This window comes from Netta rufina (genome assembly GCF_964035555.1).
Source record: "Netta rufina genome assembly, chromosome: 12".
NCBI classification, from domain to species: domain Eukaryota; kingdom Metazoa; phylum Chordata; class Aves; order Anseriformes; family Anatidae; genus Netta; species Netta rufina.
Window position 1 is genome coordinate 5,434,575 of NC_140135.1, and position 21,300 is coordinate 5,455,874.

Genomic DNA, 21,300 nt, shown 5'->3' on the forward strand with positions numbered 1-21,300 from the left:
ACATGATTGCCAGGAGAAAAAAAAACCATTCTGCCTTCTTCTGCTAGAGAAGCAAGAGAAAAATCAGAGCCCATGTTATTTCCCAGCTAGCCACAAAAAAAAAAAAAAAAAAAAAAAACAAACAAAAAAAAAAAACAGAGCAGTTGTCACCATAACACTTCCAAAATTGGGTTTATAAGAAACCAATTCACAAGAACAAAACAAAAAGCACACCAAGTCCTACTTCAGCAGGGTCTCCTGCCCTTGTAGGAAGGTCTTTTATCCCTGAAGGCCCCACCTCAGCTCAGGTGCTTCAAATCCCATGAATTTTCACCCATTTTGGGTGTTTGTGTATGCCTGATGCCTCAGCTGGGAACACTTCCCCAGCAGAAAGTCACTTGCCATGGAAAAACTAACCATACAATTCCTGCATTAGGAATAAAGTGGGATTTGAGCCCAGTGAAGTTACCGTGATGCACGTAGAGGGACTGTTGCTTCCTCTAGAGGTGCTCTGGAGGAGCAGGAGAGGTGCCACTGCTGGCCTCCCAAAAGCCATCCTGGTATGAGCCTGGATCCCAGAACCACCACCAAAGCTGGTTTTACCCTGAGAAGCTCCAGCTCTGCATTCAGCTCTGTCCAGTTTCCCACAAATGGGGCCTTTGTGGTGCCTTTCCTCGCAGATCAGAGCAGTTTAGGACAAAGAAAGAAAATCCCCACCAAAAAGAAACCTTTAGCTCTGAAACGCATTTTTAGGGCTGTTTTGGGGTTGATGGCTCCTTGTTTTAATAGACTCCCTTTTGGGGACTTGCCTGGGGGATCCTGAAGCAGAAGCCCTCCGGTGTGAATTTGGGTTGGTGCCGCAGCGCGGATCCTGCTCCAGGTCAAACATGGGGCTTGCAGGAGGGGAAGCTGGCAGGCAGCGGGGTGGGATTATCGTTGACACAAGTGCCTTTTCTGGAGATCCCCACTGCATTTCCAAGGAGCTCCTGGGGGTTTGGAGCAGTGGGTGGTGGAAGTCCGGCGGTGAGTGTGCCCAACCCCTGCCAGGGGGAAGGGGCAGAGCATTTCTGGGCACTGGTGTGTGTTTGTGATGCTCGGCCTGCCCTCGCCCAGGCGAAAACCTGGACAAAACCCTGAGCTGTCCACCAGGATTCCTCCTTCCCTGCACCTGAGATTTTATCCCAGGGCAGTTCTTGCATCAGTTTTTACTCTGATCTTGGCCAACCTAAGGGATACCCGCTCTGGCAACCACACGTCTCTGGGGGCAAAAACAAGCATTGCACCTTGGGCAGGGGACAGACCCCAAAAGCACACAGCAGGGCTGCGGGAAGGGCAGAAAAAAGAATCCCTGCTTTGCTGCAAGACATGCTCCTGCTGGTGGGTTTGTCCCAGGATGTATACTGGGGAGCCTTTCTCCTCCTCCTCCCACCCCCAGATGCAGGACTGAAGCCATGGGTTTCCACCACCTTCAGCAGGAGCACGAGCACCTCTGGGAAAGGCTGGCAAAGGGCATTTCTGCCTCCCCAACCCTGCTGGAGAGGCTCAGGGCAGGGTGTCTCCAAGGGGAAGGCACAGTGGCATGTCAGGGACAAGGACAATGTCCTGGTGGCACCTCGTGCCTGGCATCGGGGGGGCTCATCAGCTGGCGGGGATGCCCTGATGCTCCAAAAGGCTCATTTTTTTTTTAATACCGGCAGACATACCACCAGCTTTTCCTTCAATTTACCACTTGATAGAAGCAGCTGACGGGAGACGGGCATCTCTCCCACGGGAGGGTCACACATTGCAGGCCATAACCTGATTTCCATTATTATATAGTTGACATTAAAGAAGAAAGAGTCGTTCACTGTCTAATGGGGTCTTTTAACCACGTGCACTTAGTCAATAGGTGAGTAGATGTTGCTGCTTGTATCTATCTACCGTACACAGTCGCTACGTGTGAACAAGTGTATTTCTCCCCGGTGTTGTGGGTGTCCTGCCTGTCGTGACACTAGGACGGAAAGGTAGGGACGACGCTGGTCGCGGGACGAGCTTTCTTCTGTACAGCGTAGAGAGGAAGCCTGCGGAGAGCCGAAGCACCGCTTGTAACTACATTTGTTAAAACGTCATATGACATAATCCCGAACTGTTGACACTTTATGCATGTGCTAATTAAAAAAAAAAAAAAAAAAAAAAAAAAAGAAAGTAAAATAAAGATTTTAAGAGGTTAAAGTATATTTCATTTCGGCTTCTTGTCAGCTCGCTGAGCCTGTGTGCTGCGGGAGGAGTCATCGGCCCCGTGATGCTCAGATTTTTATTAGAGGCCAGGGGCAGAGGAAGCAGCGCAGAGCTGTGATATCTCTGTAACCCTTATTTTAGAGAAACCAGCTCTCAAAGATCTATTAATTCCCAAGGGTATGTAATCCCTGACTGCCTGGGTAATTAGATGGCAGAGGACGGCCTTCTGCTGGAAAAGCCTCTGTCCCGGAGGCTTTGCTGAAGGCTCCAAAGGGATGCATGACCCGGGGTGCCCTTTGCCCAAAACCCACCCAATCTGCCCCAAATTGCCTGAGCCCAGGTCAGGGAAAGCGTAAACCTGTAGTAGCCTGAGTTCAGCTGAAATGAAGACACAGACACACGCAGTTTGGCACATACCTGGGCCAGGAGCCCAGGTCTTCAAATGTGTTTATTTTAACACCCTCTCCCCCCGTTTTTGGATAGCCTCTTGACAAATCACTTTAACAGTTTTATTTACAGTAAGAAAAATAAATTACTCTTACAGATGAATGTATAATATTATACACAATAGAGATACAGTGCAATAACAGCATTGATTTGCTTTCACTCGCTCATAAAGTGCGTCGTAGGGGCTTGACTTTACCATGACCGAACGGTAACTGCACATTTTCCTTTGAGATCAACTCTCCCAGTCAAGTTAAAACAGTTACATCAAAATAATTTGCTGTCCTGATTGCTCTGAAGCGTCCTCGTTGCTGGGAAAGCAGATGTGATGAGAGGGGAAGGAACAGCAAAGGAACAACCTTGGTTTAGACACAATTGACACCAAGCAGAGTTTACAAAGGTGATTACTTCTGTCCTCAGCCTCTCCAGTGCTTTATCCTACAGCGTTTTTTGGCTGGCCTTAAGATCCTTTTCCTTATGACAGTCGTTTGTAGCCCAAGCCGATGGGTTGGCAAGTGCAGCCGGAGGGACCTGGCTTTGCTAAGACATTGCTGGGCTTGGAGCAGGGGACAACCCCCATTCACAGCCTCCAAAATTCACATCCCCCAAATCCAGGGGCAGAGGAGTGGTGGGCCACCCGTTGTGACGTGGGCTGGCTCTGCTGAACATCTCCTTTATCTCTGCAATGCTCCGTGTTGCAGTTTTCCAGCGGGAGTGGGAAGGCTCAGGTCTGCGGGTGGCCAGGGCAGGGGCAGGGCAGCTCTCAGCGAGTTTGCAAAAAGCAATGGGACTTTTAACAGAAATGGTGCAGATGGCAGAGACGGAGCTGTTAGCAGCAGCACGGCCACCTCGCCCCGAGAAAAGGTCGCGCGTGAATGAGAGGAGTTGCAAGGGGGCACCATGTGCATCGAACAATTACTCCTGACAATCAAAGGTAGCTGCTGATTAGTTGTTGACAAGGAAGCAAGCACTTGATGCTGGTCAGTACACATCAATACAAATGATTATCAAGATCATTTTTAGAGACACCCCCCCCAGATGTGATGCTTCGACAAGAAAGAGGTACTTTGTCCCCCACCAAGAACAGTAATGGTTTCTGGGGCTGTTACACCAGGTTCAACTAAAACGCCTTTTTTTTGATATGAGCAAATTGTGGCTGTCGTATCAGGACCGAAATCCTTAGGGTACCACGTTTCCGTGGTTTTTCTGTGCTGACTGTGCCCCAAAACCATCACCGAAGGGTGCCCGCCTCGTTTCCCACCCCACATGCAGCTTTGCTGGCTTGGGAGGGTTGGTGCTGACGGCCAACAGAAGGGGGCCCCAACATCCAGCAAAGCAGCCCGGTGCCCTCACCGATGCCCAACATCTCCACTCAAACCTTTCTCCAGTGAAAGATGTTCTTTGGGGAAATAAATAAATAAATAAATAAAATAACAACACCGAAAGGAAGGTGCAGTGAAATGGTCAGAGATTTCCACACCCCAGTGCACACCACATTACCTCAGGCCCCTTCACCTTCCTCCTCACCTCACCCTATTTCTTTTTACCCTATTCTTACCTCCTCTCGCCTTACCCTGTTTCCACCAGTGAGCGTAGGATATACAAGAAAACACAACTGTGGGCATGCCAAGGTGTGCCCAGAGCTGATGAGCCTGTGCTGCATCTCACTCAGAAATACAAAATGGGAAACGAATGCTGCCTTCCAGAGCAGCGTGTAGAAAAACACTTCCAAAATGCTCACAATGCTTCAAAAATGGTTTAAACTAACTCTGCGTTGGATGCTCACACCGAGGAGCTGCAGGGACCTGGCTGCAGGTACAGAAACCAGAGGAGAGGAAACGAGCAGAGAACGGTGTGTACATATATCTAGGTTACTCTTTTATATATAACTCTGTATAAATATATATATATTAACTCTTATATGCATACTGATTCGACATTGCACCTCCTGCCCATTGCCCAAGGTGTTTAGAAAGGAAATGAGGGGGGGAAAAAAAAAAGAAAAAAAAAAAAGAAAAAAAAAGGAAAAATAAAAAGGAGAGTGGCCACTTCTGAAAAGTAGAAAACAAGTTCAAGCCCCGTCCATGCTTTGGACGCTCTCAGCTGCTTTTTCACGCACTTGGCTTTGTGGGGCTGGACCCGGACAGACACACGGTGCTGTCGGGTGGCTGTGACCCCCCCACAGCATGGGACAAATCCTGTCCTGCCCCAGCAGATCGGCTGGTGCCCACGGGCAGCTCCGTGCTCTCTGCCCAGCCCTCTATGGGACCTGAGCAAGCCCCAATCCCTTTTGGGATGCGAGCCCCCCATCCCTGTGCAAAGCAGAGTGGAAGCCAGCCCAGGGGGGAGCTGGGCCAAAAATCACTTATTTTTTATTATTTTTTTTTGGGGGGGGTGGGTTCCCTGGGTGCCCCCACCGCCATCAGCCCTGCAGCAGCCCAAAATAGAGGCAGTCCCCTAAAGTGCCTTCAGCCCCACAAGTCCTTTGCAGAATTGCATGGAGGCACCGTGCACCCCCCCCGGCCCCATCCACCCCCCTCCAACTCCCTGTGCTTCTCTGGGGCTGCCCCTTCCCAGCCAGAGCAGCCCCCCCGTTATTGCATAGCAGAGCAACACCTGATTTTGGGGTCCCCCCACCCCACACACAAATGGGGCTCGCCCCCCCCATGCTCCCAAAGCCGTCCCCCACTCGTGGCCCCGGGGGGCGGCAGGACCACCGAGCCCGCTGCCTCCTTACCCAAGACGAGACAAACGCCATCCATCGTACGGAGATCCTCTTTCCTTCTTTTTTTTTTTTTTCTTTTTTTTTTTTTTGGTGTTTTGTGTTTTTAAATAAAAAATAAAATGTGTACGAAAATAACATTTCTAAAGGAAACCATTATCGTTCTTTTCTTTCTCCACTCTCCACCTCCCTCCTCCTTTTTTTTTTTTAATTTTTTTTTCTCTATTTTTTTTTTCCTTCCCCTTTTTTCCTCTTTCCCTTCTGGCCACCTGCCCATGGAGCGAGATGCGCAGGCCGGGGCTGGGGGGACAAGGGCGGGGGGGCTCCTCCCGGTGGGAAACGCGGACGGCGGAGGGGGAAAGGAGGAGGAGGAGGAGGAAGAAGAGGCGAGCGAGGGAGCTCCTCACACGTCGCTGGACGTCCTTGGCCTGGAGGAGAAGGCGGAGGGGATGCAGCCGCAGCAGGCCAGCCAGAGCGACTTCTGGATGTCGGGGTTGCGGAAGGCGTAGATGATGGGGTTGATGAGGGAGTTGCAGGTGGCGGGCAGCGCCAGGGAGTAGGTGTAGACGGCGGGGTAGCTGGAGTCGGCCACCAGCGAGTAGATGGCCAGGGGGATCCAGCACAGGGCGAAGGTGCCGAGGATGAGCGAGAGCGTGGAGAGCCCTTTGCGGGTGGAGGTGGCCTGCGCCGTGGCGATGAACTGGTGCTGCACGGCGATCTGCTGGGCGTGCCGGAAGGCGATCTTGCAGATCTGCAGGTAGAGCTGCAGCATCAGGGCGAAGAGCAGCAGGAAGGCGACGGCCAGCACGGCCGCGTTGTCCTTGGTGACGGGGCGCAGCACGCTGCAGGCGCTGGGCTCCCGCAGGCAGTTCCAGCCCAGCAGCGGCAGCAGCCCCACGCCCAGGCACAGGGCCCACATCAGCAGCACCGTGGCGCAGGTGAAGCCCAGCGTGCGCTCGCTGTGGTAGGTGAGCGCGTTGTACAGCGACAGGTAGCGGTCCACCGTGATGGCCAGCAGGCTGCAGACCGAGGCGGAGAAGGCGGCCAGCAGCAGCCCCGCCGCCCCCAGCTCCGCCGCCTCGCTGGGGGGCCGCAGCAGGTAGCGCACGGCGAAGTTGCCCACCAGCCCCAGCCCGGCCAGCAGGTCGGCCAGCGCCAGGCTGCCGATCAGCACGAAGGTGGGAGCCCGCAGGCTGGGCGTGTAGAACAGCACCGCCAGCACCAGCGCGTTCTCCGCCGCCACCGCCGTGCCCGTGGCGCACAGAGCGATGTCCCAGGGGCTCACCGGGCCCCCCACGCCGCCCCCGGCCGGGGACCCCCCTCCTCCTGCTCCTCCTCCGCCGCCGTCGCCGTCGCCTCCTCCTCCGCCGCCTGCCGGGGTCGCCGTGCCCGGGCCCCCCCCCCGCAGCCGCCGCCGCCGCCGCCGAGGGCCAGGCGCTGGGCACCGAGGCGGTGCCGAGCCCCGGGAGCCGCTGCTGCTGCTGCTGCGGGGGCTGCCACGGCCCCCCCCAGGGCGCCGGGGCCGTGCAGCATCGCTGGGGAGAGAGGGACAGGCGGGCGGTCAGAGAGGGGGGCGCACGGACCGGCTCCGGTGGAGCCCCCCCGCAGCGGAGCCCGGCACCCGGCAGCCTCCCGCAGCCTCCCCGGGGGGGCACCGGGCTTCTTCTCGGCTCCCCCCCCGCCGTCCCCTGCTCCGCATCCCATGCCCATCCCCTCCTCTGCCCCCCCTTCCTGTCCCCATCCCCATCCCCATCCCCATCCCCATCCCCATCCCCATCCCCATCCCCGTCCCCATCCCCGTCCCCATCCCCATCCCCATCCCCATCCCCGTCCCCATCCCCGTCCCCGTCCCTGTCCCCGTCCCTGTCCCCGTCCCCGTCCCTGTCTCTATCCTTGTCTTCATCCCATCCCCATCCCCATCCCTGTCTCCATCCCCATCCCCATCGCTGTCTCCATCCCCGTCCCCGTCCCCGTCCCCATCCCCATGTCCCCCCCCCGAGCCCCTCTGCGGGGTGCCTGTGTGTGCGTGGGGGGGGGTTCAGAACCCCGCCGCTCCCTCCCCAGGGCACGGCCACCTTTTTGTCACCCGTTTTTAGCGCAAAGCCCCCCATCCCCCACCCTTTTCTTTCCTTTTTTTTTTTTTTTTTTTTGGCGAGTAAAAGCCGCTGCTATTAATAGGCCAGCCCTCGCATGGATGCGGCGCCGCTGATGAAAGGAGAAGGCAGCGGCTGGGGACAGCCTGCGTTAACTTTCTCCTTCCCTCCTGCCTTCTCCTCCCTCGCAAGATGCCGCCGCAGGGCGTCCCCCCCCCATGTTCCTGCAGCCCCCACCGCCGGCTCCTGCCCCGCTCGGTGCCCACCGTGCCCCTGTGGAGCCCCCCTGGCCCTGGGGGGCTCTGCCCGCCGCCAGCCCCCCGCCAGCATCGCCCTTTCCCTTCCCATCCCAGCCCGGGGCTGTCGCCTTACCTGGCTCTAAGGCTGGAGGATCAGCTCGTTTGCCCCCGTTTTTATTTTTCCCCCTCCCTCTCCTTCCAGCCCTCGGTGTTGAGCCTCATTCCTCGGCGAGCATCGCTAATAACGTTGGTAGGTAGCTGGCATCGCCTCGCACTTAATATTCCTGCCCCATTGGATCTGCTGATAAATCTCAACTCTGACGTCAAAGTCTTCACTTGCATTCATGATCCAAGCCTGTGAATCAGAGCGGCTGTGAGCGGAATAACAACGAGGCTGGCTCCCCACTCCGCCGCCACGCGCGCGCCCGCCGGCACGAGGGGCCGCGCACACCGCGCACGCACGCCCCTCCCGCGTGCCCCACGCGGCTCCCCAAGGTCGGGGCTCGGTGCAGAGGCCCGCAGGGGTCACAGCCCCCAGGGGAGGCCAGGCCGAGTGGGTTTTTTCCCCACCCGGTGCCCAGGGACGTGGGGATGCCAAGCGGGGAGCGAGGCGGCGTGCCGCAGCTGCTCCCCTTGGGAGCCAAGCAGCTTGGCGAGACGCAGAGCCCGAAGGCAGGGTTATCTCCCAAGGGCTCTGTTGTTCCCAAAGGGAGCTGCATCTTTGGGGTGGGGATGCTGGGCTCTCTCTGACCCCGCTTCTCCCCCTCTGGTGCTGGTTTCATAACCTGACGCTCTCACCCCTCTCTCTCGCGGGCTGGAGCTACGCGGCGCAGCGAGCGCGGTGCCACCACGGGTGCACAGCCGCCGGTGTGCAGGGACACTGTGACACTCTGCTGGGGAGCGGGGGCTTCGGCCACCTCCAGTCGCTGCTGTTAGGAGCAGACAGGCTCCCCGTCAGGCTGAGACCACAGAAGGGGAAACTGGGGAGGCTCCCGGGGGTCCCAAATGGCCTCTGCTCTGAGCAGCGGTCTCCTCGCCCATCCCATGCACACCCAAATGGGGCTCAGCTCACCCCAAACCCCACGGTGCTCAGCTGGGACCTCCCCATCCCTCCAGCCCCTCCAGCACAGCCCCACACAGGCGGCTGGGTGCCAGCCCCACAGCATCCCGCAGCAGCCCCAAACCACCCTAAATCCCCCTGGGGGGCACATCACACCCACAGCCCTACCTGGGGGCACATCCTGGCTTAGGGGTTGTGCTTTTTCCATTAAAATCAGTGGCTGGCATCGAGCAAGGGACAAACCCGTGAGCTAAACCACCCAATTTCTACCCTCCTCCATCTGTAGAGGATGATAACTGCGGGGCCAGTGCCCGGCATTTTCACCGGCACCCCCAGGGACATGACCCCAGCACCCCAAAAAGGGGACACGACCCCACCGCTGCATGCACAGGGACAGGAGCCCACTGCCAGCACATGGGGACGCGGCCCCCACAGCGTGTGTATGGGGACAGGCCATGTCAGCGTGGGGCATTTTTCTAGAAAAAAAGGGCTTTTGCTTAATTTCCCTCACCTCTATGTGATGTATCGGGTGCTGTGCCCGGCTGCCCCATCAGTGACTGCTTCGCCTCGGCCTTGATCCACTCAGCTATAGGAAACTCTGCGAGCCTGCAGGGGAGATAAATTATAAAAATATTAGGGTAAATATTCGTGATAATGGCCAATTAACACCAACCCGATGTGGCACAGTAGATGGGATGGGATGGGATGGGATGGGATGGGATGGGATGGGATGGGATGGGATGGGACGGGACGGGACGGGACGGGATGGGACGGGACAGCAGTGGGGGGTTGCCCCTTCCATCCACCTTTCTGCCACTTCCCTTCATTTTTTTGTTTTTATTTTTTATTTTTTCCCCTCCCCACAAAGGTCAGCTCTCTTGTCGGAGCCAAAGTCACGATCCTGGCCCCTGATCGCGGCGTAGCTGTGTTTGATGAGTCACTTGGTTCACAGGAACAGGCTGGGGTTGCTATAGAGACGGCGCGGCGGGGCGAGGATCCCTTCGTTACCCTAATCACTTCGTGTGACGGAGAAAACCCAGCCACGAGCGATTCCAGGCTGAGCTCCCCTCGCACGTAACTCTCTGGCACAGTTTCACACCCCAAGCCCTCTCCCTGCAGTGCCTCGTGGCACGGGTTTCGGGCAGGAGCATCCCTTCCCCATCCCTCGTGTTTCTGGCAGGAGCATCCCTTCCCCATCCCAAATCCTGCTGGGAGAAACGAGATGCAAGCACGGTGACAGCAGAGCCGAGCCTGCAGCGCTCAAGGTATTGCAGAGAGCTCATTTTGGGGAGCTTTCCATTATTTTGGGGGCTTATTTCTTGACGAGGATGCGTCCCCTTAACCCAGCCCAGCAAAATGCCTACGGGCTGCTCCATTGCAGCTGCTCCCAGAGCCCGACCCTCGCTCCCTTGGGATGGGATCGGGTCCCCGTCTGGCTCATGGGGGTCTGCCCCAGGTCCTTCTTGCAGGGTGCCCCCATCCCTGCACCCCAAGCCCCACGACCCCAGAGGGGACAGCCGGGCCCTCGTCCTCTGCCCTATGGGGAGTAAGAGATGCAACCAAACCATCGCTGAACCCCGGGGCTTAAACCCAGTCTCAAATCCCTGAGGCCGGGACCACCTGCGGCCAAGTGAAAGATGAAAAAAATCCCCATCAGGGCTTTCTCCATCCATTTATTTTATTATTATTTTCTTGCAATACACGGGAGGCAAACGGCTTCCTCAAACAGCCGAGCCCAGCGGCGTCTCCCAGAGGTGCAGCCGAGCGAACCGGGGGATATTTTTATCCACTCTTTTTTTTTTTTTTTTTTTTTTTTTTTTTTCAGAAAACAAAACCCAGCCCAGGAAAAAGCACCCCCCATGATCTGTGAGAAATAAACCCAGCCCAGTCCAGGGGAGCATCCTTGTGTGCTTGTGGGCACCGAGCCAGGGGATGGGAGCACCTGCTCACCACAAATCAACAGAAATTCAGCGGATTTCACCCCAAGGCTCAGGGACTGTTGGGACTGCCTGCCCGGTTAACTGGAAATAGGGCGGTGAATGTGCTGACCAGGGGCAGATGCCACGTGCTGGGAGGATGCAGGTGAGGCAGCCCTGCTGAGCTCACTGGCAAGCCTTTCATCCTTCAAACCTTTCCAGGTGGCTTTTTGGAGACCCCAGAGCTCTCTGCAGGTGCGCTGCCCCCAGCCTGCAGCCTCGGCCCTCGGGGAAGGAAGGAGAGGAGGGTCTGTGGGGCAGGAGAGCGGCTGCTCGGTGCTGCGAGGCTTCAGAAATCCCAGCCACTTGCACAAGCCGGGCTCCCTCCCCGCTCCGCCAGCCCAGCGTGTTATTTTTTTCAGGGCTGGGATATAATTAGCGCCTGTTCTTCAGGAGCTGCCGCTCACCGTCACGCCACGTTTTCTTTTCTTAGGAATATGACTAACTTGCAAGCGATTAAACACGCTCAGGGAAAGAGAGGAGGGGGAAGCGAATTATTATTTTATTTTTTCTCCCTTGGAAGAAAAATAATGATTAAAAAAAAAAACACCTTCAGGAGGCTTTTTGCAGTTGCAGAGAGCAGAATAAACTCGAGGAGCGATGTGTGGCCAGGCATGAGGTGGCTGTGGGTCCTCCCAGCAAGGATGCTCGTGGCCATGGAGGACACCTTCCTGCCTGCCTCTTCCCTTCCCCTTCGGGGCACGACCACCGCTGGCATGGAGGAAGCTCTCATTTGCAGCCCCCCTCGGCTGAGCCCTTTCAACACAGCGGGTTTCTTGAAGCTCATCTCCTCGCCAGCGCTGCTTCGAGGAAGGACACGTCCCCCGGGACCGCAGGCGGCATGGCTCTAATTACCGCCGAGCTGCGGCCTCCGGAGAGCCCGAAACTGGATCCCGCTGCTTCAGATGGGTTATTTCGGAGAGGTTTGGTGCTTTGTTGGAAGGTATTTTTAGTTTGGAAAGAAGGAGATAATGTGGTTTCCAGCCCGCATGGGAGTTCTGCCCTCCCCGAGTCACTGCTGGGTAACCTGCTGGCAGCGCCTGGCTCAGACAGCTGGGAAGGAGAGCCCAGAAACTTGTTCTCCCAAATTCCTTAATGGGCCTCTTCCCACCGGGGGGTGAATGGGAAATGCCAGGAAGAGCAGAGCTCAGCTTTCTGCTGGGTCTTGGGCTCAAAAAATTGAGACACCCCCAAAATTCACAATTAGTTTTGTGCTCGTTCTAGTTCCATCCTCCAGAACCCAGGCGAGTAAGGGTAAAATCCCCATTTGGATCTTTACTTAAATAGGGATAGGGCAACGAAAATATTTCTGCTTTGCACTAACCCATGCAGTGATCCTCACCCCACCCCTTGTCCCCAGCTTTTGGGGGACACCCAGGGACCCGGCACAGCCAGCGGGGGACTCGGCCAGGCGGCCCCTCTCCGAACTGAAGCAGTTGCAGAGAAGTTTGAAGGAATAAACTGGATTCTTTCCAAACTCATGCTCTTTTGCTTGCAGAAATATTGTGACTCAAAATCTGAAAATGAACAGTTTAACATAAAAAAAAAAAAAAGAAAAGGGGGGGTGGAAGCGTTGCCAAGAATAACACATCCCTCTCCACCACCGCGTCCTCGCGCGGTTTGCCGGGAGGTGCTGAGGGTTTGCTGGCGCGAGCGTGGAAGCAGAGGGACCTGGAGGAGCTCTGCAACGGGGCGGGTGTTTTGGCAATGGCGCATTTCAGCCGGAGGTTTTACCTCTGAGATCCCAACCCTCTGCTCCAAACTGCTGATGGGCACGATGTCCGCGCACAGCGGGGCTTCCCTGCCCTTCCCTGCCCTTCCCTGCCCTTCCCCGCCCTTCCCCACCCTTCTCTTCCCATTTTTCCATGTGGAAGGAGGAAATTCAGACAAAACAGAGCGTGAGGACACAGTCCCTGCTTTCCGCTGGCTTGTTGCCTTGTTGCAGTACATGCAGGCTGCTTTCGTGCTGAAGGAAACAAATGCACTAATAGAGTGCTAATTAGGACACTTAATTACAGGCGAAGTTACTCAGCTCCCACTGAAACCTGCCTGCTATCTGCTTTTGTGCCTATGGAGAGGAAATCCAGCCATTTGTTTCCATCGCTGGCCGAGGGCTGCTGGTGGGGAGCAGCCTGAGGCCTGCCCCGGCTGCAGGCTGGAGCCCCTCATCCTCATCCTCATCCTCATCCTCATCCTCATCCTCATCCTCATCCTCATCCTAATCCCTGATAAACCCAGGCCCTACAGCCCTGGCAGCCACCACAACACCCCGCCAGGGCCCCCCGAGTTTCTCAAACGGCAGCACAATCCTTGCCCCCACTTTGCTGGATCCGGGTGTCGCAGGCGATTCCCAGCGTCGTGGCACCGAAAGCATTTTGCCCTCGGTTAATTTGGGCCAGCATATCCAGAGTAATACCTTTGGGGACCCGATATTTTGGGGCCTTCACCATTTTTTATTAGCCTGGCCTTCAGGTCTGGCTCCTCCTCTCGGGGTTCCTGAGCTACCCCTGTCCCCGGCCCTCTGCTTCCCTCAGCACGGCAGCTTATGGGGGTCAACCAGGACACAGGGGGGCCCTGAAGCCCCAGAAGCTGTTGACATCCGAGGCAGGACCCTCCGTAGCCTCCCTGCTGGAGGGCAAGAGGTTTCAAAGCAGCTTCTCCATCCGACAGAGCCTCTGAAGGCAGCAGCGAGCTCCCCAAACCCTTCGCTTTCCTCCCCGTCCCCTCTGACCACAGGAGGCCGGGAGGCAGAAAGGGTGAAACCATCTTCCTTTGCAGAGCGTTGCTTCAGAAGGAAAACACGAGATGGCCCGCGTGTTATCCCACCCGATCCTGCCTCGTTTTTAACCTTTTGTACTCTGGATTATCACCTACGGGCCTCTAATCCCAGCTGGTGGCTGCTTTCAGGCCCGAGCACGGCAGGCTGCCTGAAGGTTAATTAGTGCAACGACAGCAGGGCTTCACATGCCACAAATTAATTGTGTTTCAGGGAATTGCTTCCTTTTGATGAATGCTGAGGACTACAATGGGAAGGTTTTATTTGTCTCAGGGGCCTGTGTTAGTCTATTTTCTTTCTTGCAGCAATCACATGCGATTTGTTTTAAATTTACCCTAAGCTGAGCTGGCACGGTGACTTTAAAAACTCCTGCTGGTCACTGAACACGCTGAGCACAAACACCAGCCCACAAACCAGGCAATGGGCACGGGGTGGGCTTCACCCCCACCCCAGCACGATGCTCTGGAGGAGGCCCTGAGGGTCAGTGCAGGTGCAAGCATCCCTTGGGGAGAAGCGAGACAGAAGCAGCCCCCGAATCCTAGCAGCCATCCTGCCTTGGTGCTGAGCTAAACCCACCTTGCCGGCAGATCTGCTGAGCGGGGTTGGTCAGCCTCAAGGCCAGCTCTGGGAAACGCTCCTTCTGAAGTCACTCGAAGTCAAGCTCACGTTCCCCAGAGTAAAAATCAGCTCTATTTATTTATTACTAACGTGTGGCCCAGCAGGACAAGGACCAGAGAGTATTTCGAGTCTAAAACGTGCTTTCACAGAGCAGCTGTCACTTTGGAACCTCATTTGCCTCTACTGCATTCTGACTTAGTCCCGTGAATTCCTGCACACGGGAGCAGCCCTGAATCGAGTTTTTCCTGTGCAGAAGTGGCTGACACAGAAACAGACCTGTCCCGCGATGAACCTGAAAGGCTCCAAGCCTGTAGGACTATTTTTGCTTTTCAAATGTCTCTGTTCCAGATCAGTCAGATAACATTTGCAACAAAGTCTTACGGAGTCCAACAGCAAGGGGTAAAGGAGGGAGAATGGAAAGAAATCAGAGGGAAAGGTGGTGGTGGAGCTCCTGCAGGGGCTGCAGAACAGACTAGGGAATAGCAGGGACGGGGTGGGTGTCAGGGGAAGAGGCTCTGGGGAGAGGCTCCTTCGTTTACCAGCACACTGCCTGTAATCTACAATGAATTATTCAGTTCTCTTTAGTTTAAGCTGCTCCCGCACAGATTATATGCTCGAAAACACAGCGGTCAGAATCACTCAGCCAGCCAACACAGAGAGAGAAGCTAAGGAGAGTGACTAAGCAATTACTTTTGCTTCTGCCTTGGATTGCAATTCAAGGAAAAACACTTGGGCCATGTGTGTTTGATCATACGTGACCTTTATTGGAGACAGGTGGGGTCATTTATTATACAGAAGTAATATCACACCATTCTCTTCCAACTTAATTCCTTTTAGTTTCCTTATAAATCTGTAGCAAAAGTGCACTTTTAACAGTTTTTAATCTATAGTATATATCTTTCAATATTCTCTCTCAATCAGGTATTTGTAAAAACGTATCACCAGATATACAAAATACATGTCTAGTGTACTACATTAATTTTTGTATTTACTGTTTAGATTATTTTTTAACTCAGTGCTCTTTTTATTTTTTGCAAGACTTTCTGATGACAGGCTTTTGCTAGCGCCACCAGGAGAGGACTCACGGCTTGTAATGGGAACAAGGGGAGAAGACTCGTAGCCAGGAACAGTTTTCACACAACAGGAACAAGATGACAAGGATGCTTGCTGTTATTCAATGTCTCTTAAAATGACAGTACTCTGTATAATAAAAAATAATTTAAAAATGTCCATACTTTTTATTGTCTGGAGAAGAGAAGATGTGCGAAGAGAATGGAACCTGTACTAAGCTGGAATCCGACGGCAATAACTGGTTTGCATTTTGAAGAGAGGTTAATTGCTAACATTATGCTTCTGGTCATGGTAAGGAGAAACAAATACGTACAGCCACCACAAGAAAACATTTGCGGATTGCTGTTTTCCTGAGGACAATATTTTGGTAAAAACTCTTCTATCCTGTACAAGCCATGGAATTGCATAAGTTAAATGTCCTCAGGAACAACAACCACTGATATACACCATGAACGGCCATACTGGAAACAGACACAAAGAGGACAGCTCTGGTGTTATCTAACAAGATGAAGGAAGGAAAATATTAATTTCCACTGGTAGTTTAGAGCCAGCTGCGACAAGCTTTGGCACAGTAACAGGACTTTTCAAAAAGAAAATTACATATGTTTCTCAGAGATTTCTTACAAACTCCCGTAGTCTTTTCTTTCTAGTTATCCTTGAGATTATAATATATACACACGTAACGGATAATTACTTAATTTCAGTCTTCAAAAGACTAACAATTTCCCCTGTTAAGCAAGGCCTATAGAGGTAAGACAATCAGAAGCATTTTTAGGGGGGGTTATGATTCCCAGATCGGTGCAAATGTTACCAACAGACGACGAGGAACACGTAGCAAGGCCATGTCTGAGCTGGTTGGCTGGTTTTCCTTCTTACATAATCATTATTGTGAAGAACAACTGGATTAGTTTGGTAAATAATGCTTCCCTTGGTTAAGCCTTCACAATTAGTGCTGTTTCTGTGTATTAGCATAGATTCAAAATGCTAGTTGCATCAGTTCACTACGTATTGAATGAAATGTTGAACAGATCCTGTTTCAGAAAGAGGGCACTTTCGGTTTATGCAATAGCTCCAAGAAATGCTGTAACTTTAAACTTTCTACAGCAACTGGTTGCCAGACATTCTTCAACACATAACTGCTTTTTTGCTCCCCTTAAATCTGCAGCAATGAGGCTTTGAGTCAAAACTTCTGCTTCAAAGCAAAAATGAACATTTGGCTGAGTGTGGATAGCCCTATACCTTCTGAAGAAGAGACAGAACAGTAAAAATAAAAATGCAGAAAGAAGCAGTGCCGTTAGTGTTATCTAAAACCAAGGTAATGCATAATGGGGAATTTACAATGCTGCAGTCAGAGGTTTTTTTGTAATTTTTTAAAAAAAATTACAGACTTGACATTTCCAGTATGTCTTAGCTTTGTACTGCTTCTCAAGTCTGAGTCACCAAAAATATCCAGCAACCAGCTGCTGTTCATATCCTAAAATATGCCTTCAGCTGACACTGAATATTGAAATCATTCTGCTAAAATACAGAAAAACGACGATAGAAACCAAGGTATAGCCTCAGGCCAACATTAAATGGTAAAAATTCTACAATGCTACTTTTAAAACTCTTCTTCAGTTCATGAACAAATAAGCAGCCAGGTTTCAAGTAGAGGTAACACAGATTTTGGAAGATAGCACGTAAAAAAAGCCCAGAAAGAAAACTGGAGCAAAAGCTCTTCTTGTTACGGCAGTCAGCACTAATCCTCCAAGAAATGGCAGAGAGAAACCTTTATTCGCCCTGCTGGATCTGTCCTGGTCCTACAGCAACAATGAGGAACTGCTTCTGCTGTCACAAATATGTTCCACTTGGACATATCTTGATCCCTTTTTTCTTTTTATACATACATATCTTTTGTCTTAGTCTCTTGACTGGTAGAAGAGGATATATCCAGACTCTGAGTTTTTAGAAATGTCTGATGTTAACCCATAGAACTCTTCAATGGCCTGGGCATCAATTTTCTGAAAATTAACAAGAGGCAGAAATTAGTCTCAGTCAAACACCACTTTAAGAACCCTTTTCACAAACAAAAGTGTTATTTTCCAGCTCTCAGCAGCGATGCTGGAGAGCCACACAGTATTAGTACAATGATACTTAAATATCATTGAAAACAACAAAACACACCAAAATATTTTCTCCACCTGTTAACTTATTCACTATTGCAAATAAGTGAATCAACAGAAAATAATTCCTCTCTGAAGCGGTGCACTCTTAAGCTGGACCGCAAAAAGAGGGAATTAAAATCATCCTTAAAATATTACATGACATTTTTATTTGCCTTTTCATTCAGATCGGAGTTACCTTTCCTGACCATAGGTCTGTAATGTAAATGAAAAAAAAAAAAATCAGTCGATGATTAGCAAAGAAAGATTTTGTATAGTTGGGAGCACATAAGGCCCTTCTTGAGCAGATTTAACATTTCAGGTTCCTGTGACTGTCTTACACACAGAAGTCCTGCAAGCGCCACTGGTTAACTATACCATGAAATCTGTGGATCACACCCAATTGTAATCCCCTGGTCTTATGAGAGCTTTTCTTCCTTCAGATTTGCTGGTACAAAGCCTGCTGGAATGTTATCACAAGATCTGTGCTCTAAGAGAAATAACTTATTTGCCATATTAATAGAATTAAATGGCTTGCTTATGCTTAGAGTCGTGAAATACTTTAAATGTCTGGAGGGCATTTTAAAGGGCTTTTAAAGATGCAAGTTCTACCACGCTGATTCAGCTCCTGAGAACAACTGGCTTCACATCACTGACTTGGATCCTGCAGTCAGTGGAGAACAAGTGCAGAGATTGAAGTGCTGAAATAAAACACTCCCAGTGGCCTGTGCTGCTCAGCACTCCACACTTGTTTTAGGATTTTAAAAAGATGGACTCCGGATTCAAAGATGAGAGGCTGTAGCCTGAACTTGTTGAGGAAGACCAAGGGGAGAGTGGTCTAAAGTAAAATAAAGAAAAAAAAGCTTTTTTTAAAAAAATTATTTTTATTTCCCAAGGACTAGAACTGAGGAAGCAAAGAAGCACATAGAATACGAGTCTCTGGGTCGAACATGTCTGCTTTAATCTCGAAAGGGAGTAGCAGAGATCAAGCTGCGCCTACATTTTCAGAGAAAGGGACCACGCAATGACTGCATCAAGGAGCCTCCTCGGCTACAGAATCCATTTGGCAGCGTGCTAAATTGTTGCTCACCGAACAGACTTCAGCATCACCAGCAAGCACAAAAGCATTGCTTTCTTGAAGTGGCGCTGCCAAACAACCCACAAGCTCAGGCCACCCTTTTCCCAGCCTATCTGAAGACATTTTTCTTGCATTTGGTGCTTTAGTTTCCAGAAGTTACATTGACCACAAGACTAGGCAGCGGAAAAGCCTCTCTTGAATAGTTTTGTTAAACGTTTACTGTTAAAATCTGGGGAAGGGGGAGAGAGATAAAACATATTTTGGCTCTTTCTCTCTCCCCCCCCCCATTTCTGGACTTCACAGAAGCTGAAAGCCTACGCTAACGGCATTTGCCTTTTCACACGGTTCACTAAAATAATGTCTACTTCAAATTGTTAGATACATGCTTTAATAGAAAGATAGCAAAAGAACATTTTCTAGTCCTTGTAATATATTTAGCTGACAACTCAAACATTTTATTTTAAGTGCCAACTACTTTGCCGTGCAATCAAGTCTATTTCCACTACTACTCATTCTGAATGCAACTCAAATGTTTTACATAGATTAATTCATCCTACAGATATTTTTAGTTTTATCATGGCAAAAACAGCTTCCTCTTTAGATTGCACTATCCACAGAAAACAAAGTAGAAATGAAAGCGGATTATATAGACTTTATTCTTCCCATCCTAGCTAGCCGTGTATGTTGTGGACAGCAAAGTTTTACCTGGTTGCAGCTTTATAGCAACAACTGGTTGATAGTTTCACAACTAATTTTAGGATTCTGTAGCTTCACTTGGCTTTTCTTTTTTTTTCCTGTCAACTGAGCTTAAATATCTTTTGATCATTTCTGGTTCCCCAAACCGCATCTTCCTTACTCACCATCCACAGCACTCAACTGAATCCTGCAAGTCTGTGAGCAGATATTTAAGAGAAGACATGCAATCATTCTTGCCCTGTTCTGAATTTGGAGAACTCCCCGAATGGACACTTCTCCCTCTGTTTCAGGTACACATCACTGTGATGCATCACTTAGCTCTCTAACGACAATGTGCCAAACCCGCCAGAGATCATTTACTCAGGTTTCTCAATTAATTTTCCTTGGCAAAGCATCCCATTTGGACTGAGTTACCTCCTGGATTTGATGCGGTTCCTTTTCACATATGCTGTAGTATGTTTGCTTATCATTTATCTCCAATTTAATTGGAAGTTGGCCTCCCAACCAAACCCAAACAGATAAACATGCCTTCACCGTTTATGACATTTAGTGGGTAATAAGAATAAGCTACTTCCTATTGATACTTCAGAGCTATTAATTCATATCAAGCACACAACAAATCTTTTAAACCGCATTAAAGGGCAAAAAAAAACTTTCTCCTGCATTCTCTTTTAGCTGCAATATTTGTATATGGGTACAAAGACCTTGGCCCCATCTTCTGACACCTGCTGACTAATACCCATTTGGCTATGTAGCTGGTTCTCACTCAAAATGTGAAGTCTCTAAAGCTTAAAAGAAAACTGCTTTCATATTCAGAGAGTCTCTGAAGAGTAGGAGGCTCCTGTAGCGAGCCCTAAAAACAGAAACTCCTCCAGAATTCATGTTTTGGAAGATTTGAGGGTTAGGGGCTTCTCTTCTTTTTTGCCACTCAGTTTTTGAGGCCAACCTCTGAAGTGCCATACAGAACAACGTACTTCCTGCAGTGGCACTGTAAGAACAATCACAAGCAGCTTGAAAACAGTACTTGGTTAAGCTCAGAGTAGATAGTTAAATCCCTTTAAGGCAGCAGATGGAGCTGACAAAAGTCGTTTCAGCTTTACTTCGTTTTTTGCAGTGAATAGCCTACAGCCCCAGAAAGGAACTAATTCTCAGGAGCTGATGACTAATTGGGGAGAGCAAGAACAGATGAGCAAAACTGCAGCTACTTCTTCCAGAAGCCTGTAGCAACAGCAAAGCAGTCTGCACTACCCTGTTCTTCTTGATCACTGAATCTCCAGAAATCCAGGTGACTTCTAGAAGGCTGAGGAAAGGGAAAGGGTGGTGCTTCGTACGTAGAGGGAGCTGAGAGTTAAGCTTCACCTTTATCATGCTTTTAGGAGGCAGGAGCAGGACAGTAAGAGCCCTTGAGACAAAACCAGCAATAATGCCCACGCTACACGCTTCAGAGCAGCCCAAGGAGCAACACTTGATTGGAAAGGGTCAAAGACCTCAGGTGGCTTGTATGTAAAACTCTTGTGCAAGTCTTTGTGCCCTCCGTGGGCAGGAAAAAACAAAGCCTCAGTTTCATAGAAAACAACACCTGCAAACAGACAGCCTTCGAGCAGGAAGAGGAATCTTAAAAGTTCCAGATCTGCAGCTGGGGCAGGGGGAGCGCTACAGCTCAGGGCCACACTCCTAATCCTATTCAGGACTCTGAAAACTCACAGAACCGTGATAACCACAAAAAGCAGAAGTTTCAGATGAAAGAGCTTTATTTTTACAGCTTTTAAAATGAACTCTGAAAAAAGGTGAGATTTAAAAAGCCATGATCTAAGTTAGAAAAGCAACTTCAAAAAAAAGACGTATCTATTCAGGAGAGAGGAACTACATTCTAGCTTGTGCCAGCTCCTTGGACTTACTATCCAGTAACAGACAACACACGTTTTAAAGTTCTGTTTGGCACAGCTATAAAAGTGCCAATGATATTTGTGGATTATATAAATTCTGATTTGACCTGAAAGTTAGGATGCAACATAGATGTGACTCATTCAAAACAAATTTAGAATAACATGATAGTTATTTTACATTACTTTTTAAAATGCCAAGTTTATCTCCTGGATGAAATTGACAGTGAATATTTGCATTTAAAAATATTAAATTGAGCATCACTTTCAAAACGAGCTGACACATAATTATGTACTTCTGCCATGA

General features: G+C 50.8%; 2 protein-coding genes across 3 annotated transcripts in view; both read right to left on the reverse strand.

Moving 5' to 3' along the window:
• Positions 1 to 5,765: 5,765 nt before the first annotated feature.
• LOC311213748 (G-protein coupled receptor 12-like) lies at positions 5,766 to 6,895 on the reverse strand (the record flags this gene model as incomplete). Its single annotated transcript, XM_084293961.1, is given in 3 exon segments — positions 5,766 to 6,761; positions 6,763 to 6,870; positions 6,872 to 6,895. Coding segments are annotated over 3 exon segments (1,128 nt in total).
• Positions 6,896 to 14,898: 8,003 nt separating this feature from the next.
• LOC311213757 (ubiquitin carboxyl-terminal hydrolase 12-like) overlaps positions 14,899 to 21,300 on the reverse strand; it is a 30,257-nt gene continuing 23,855 nt past the window's right edge. For both annotated transcript variants that reach the window (XM_084293971.1, XM_084293970.1), the window contains exon 9: positions 14,899 to 17,195. In XM_084293971.1, the coding sequence (XP_084150097.1) occupies positions 17,094 to 17,195 (102 nt within the window). In that variant the 3' untranslated portion in view covers positions 14,899 to 17,093. The remainder of the gene's footprint in view (positions 17,196 to 21,300) is intronic.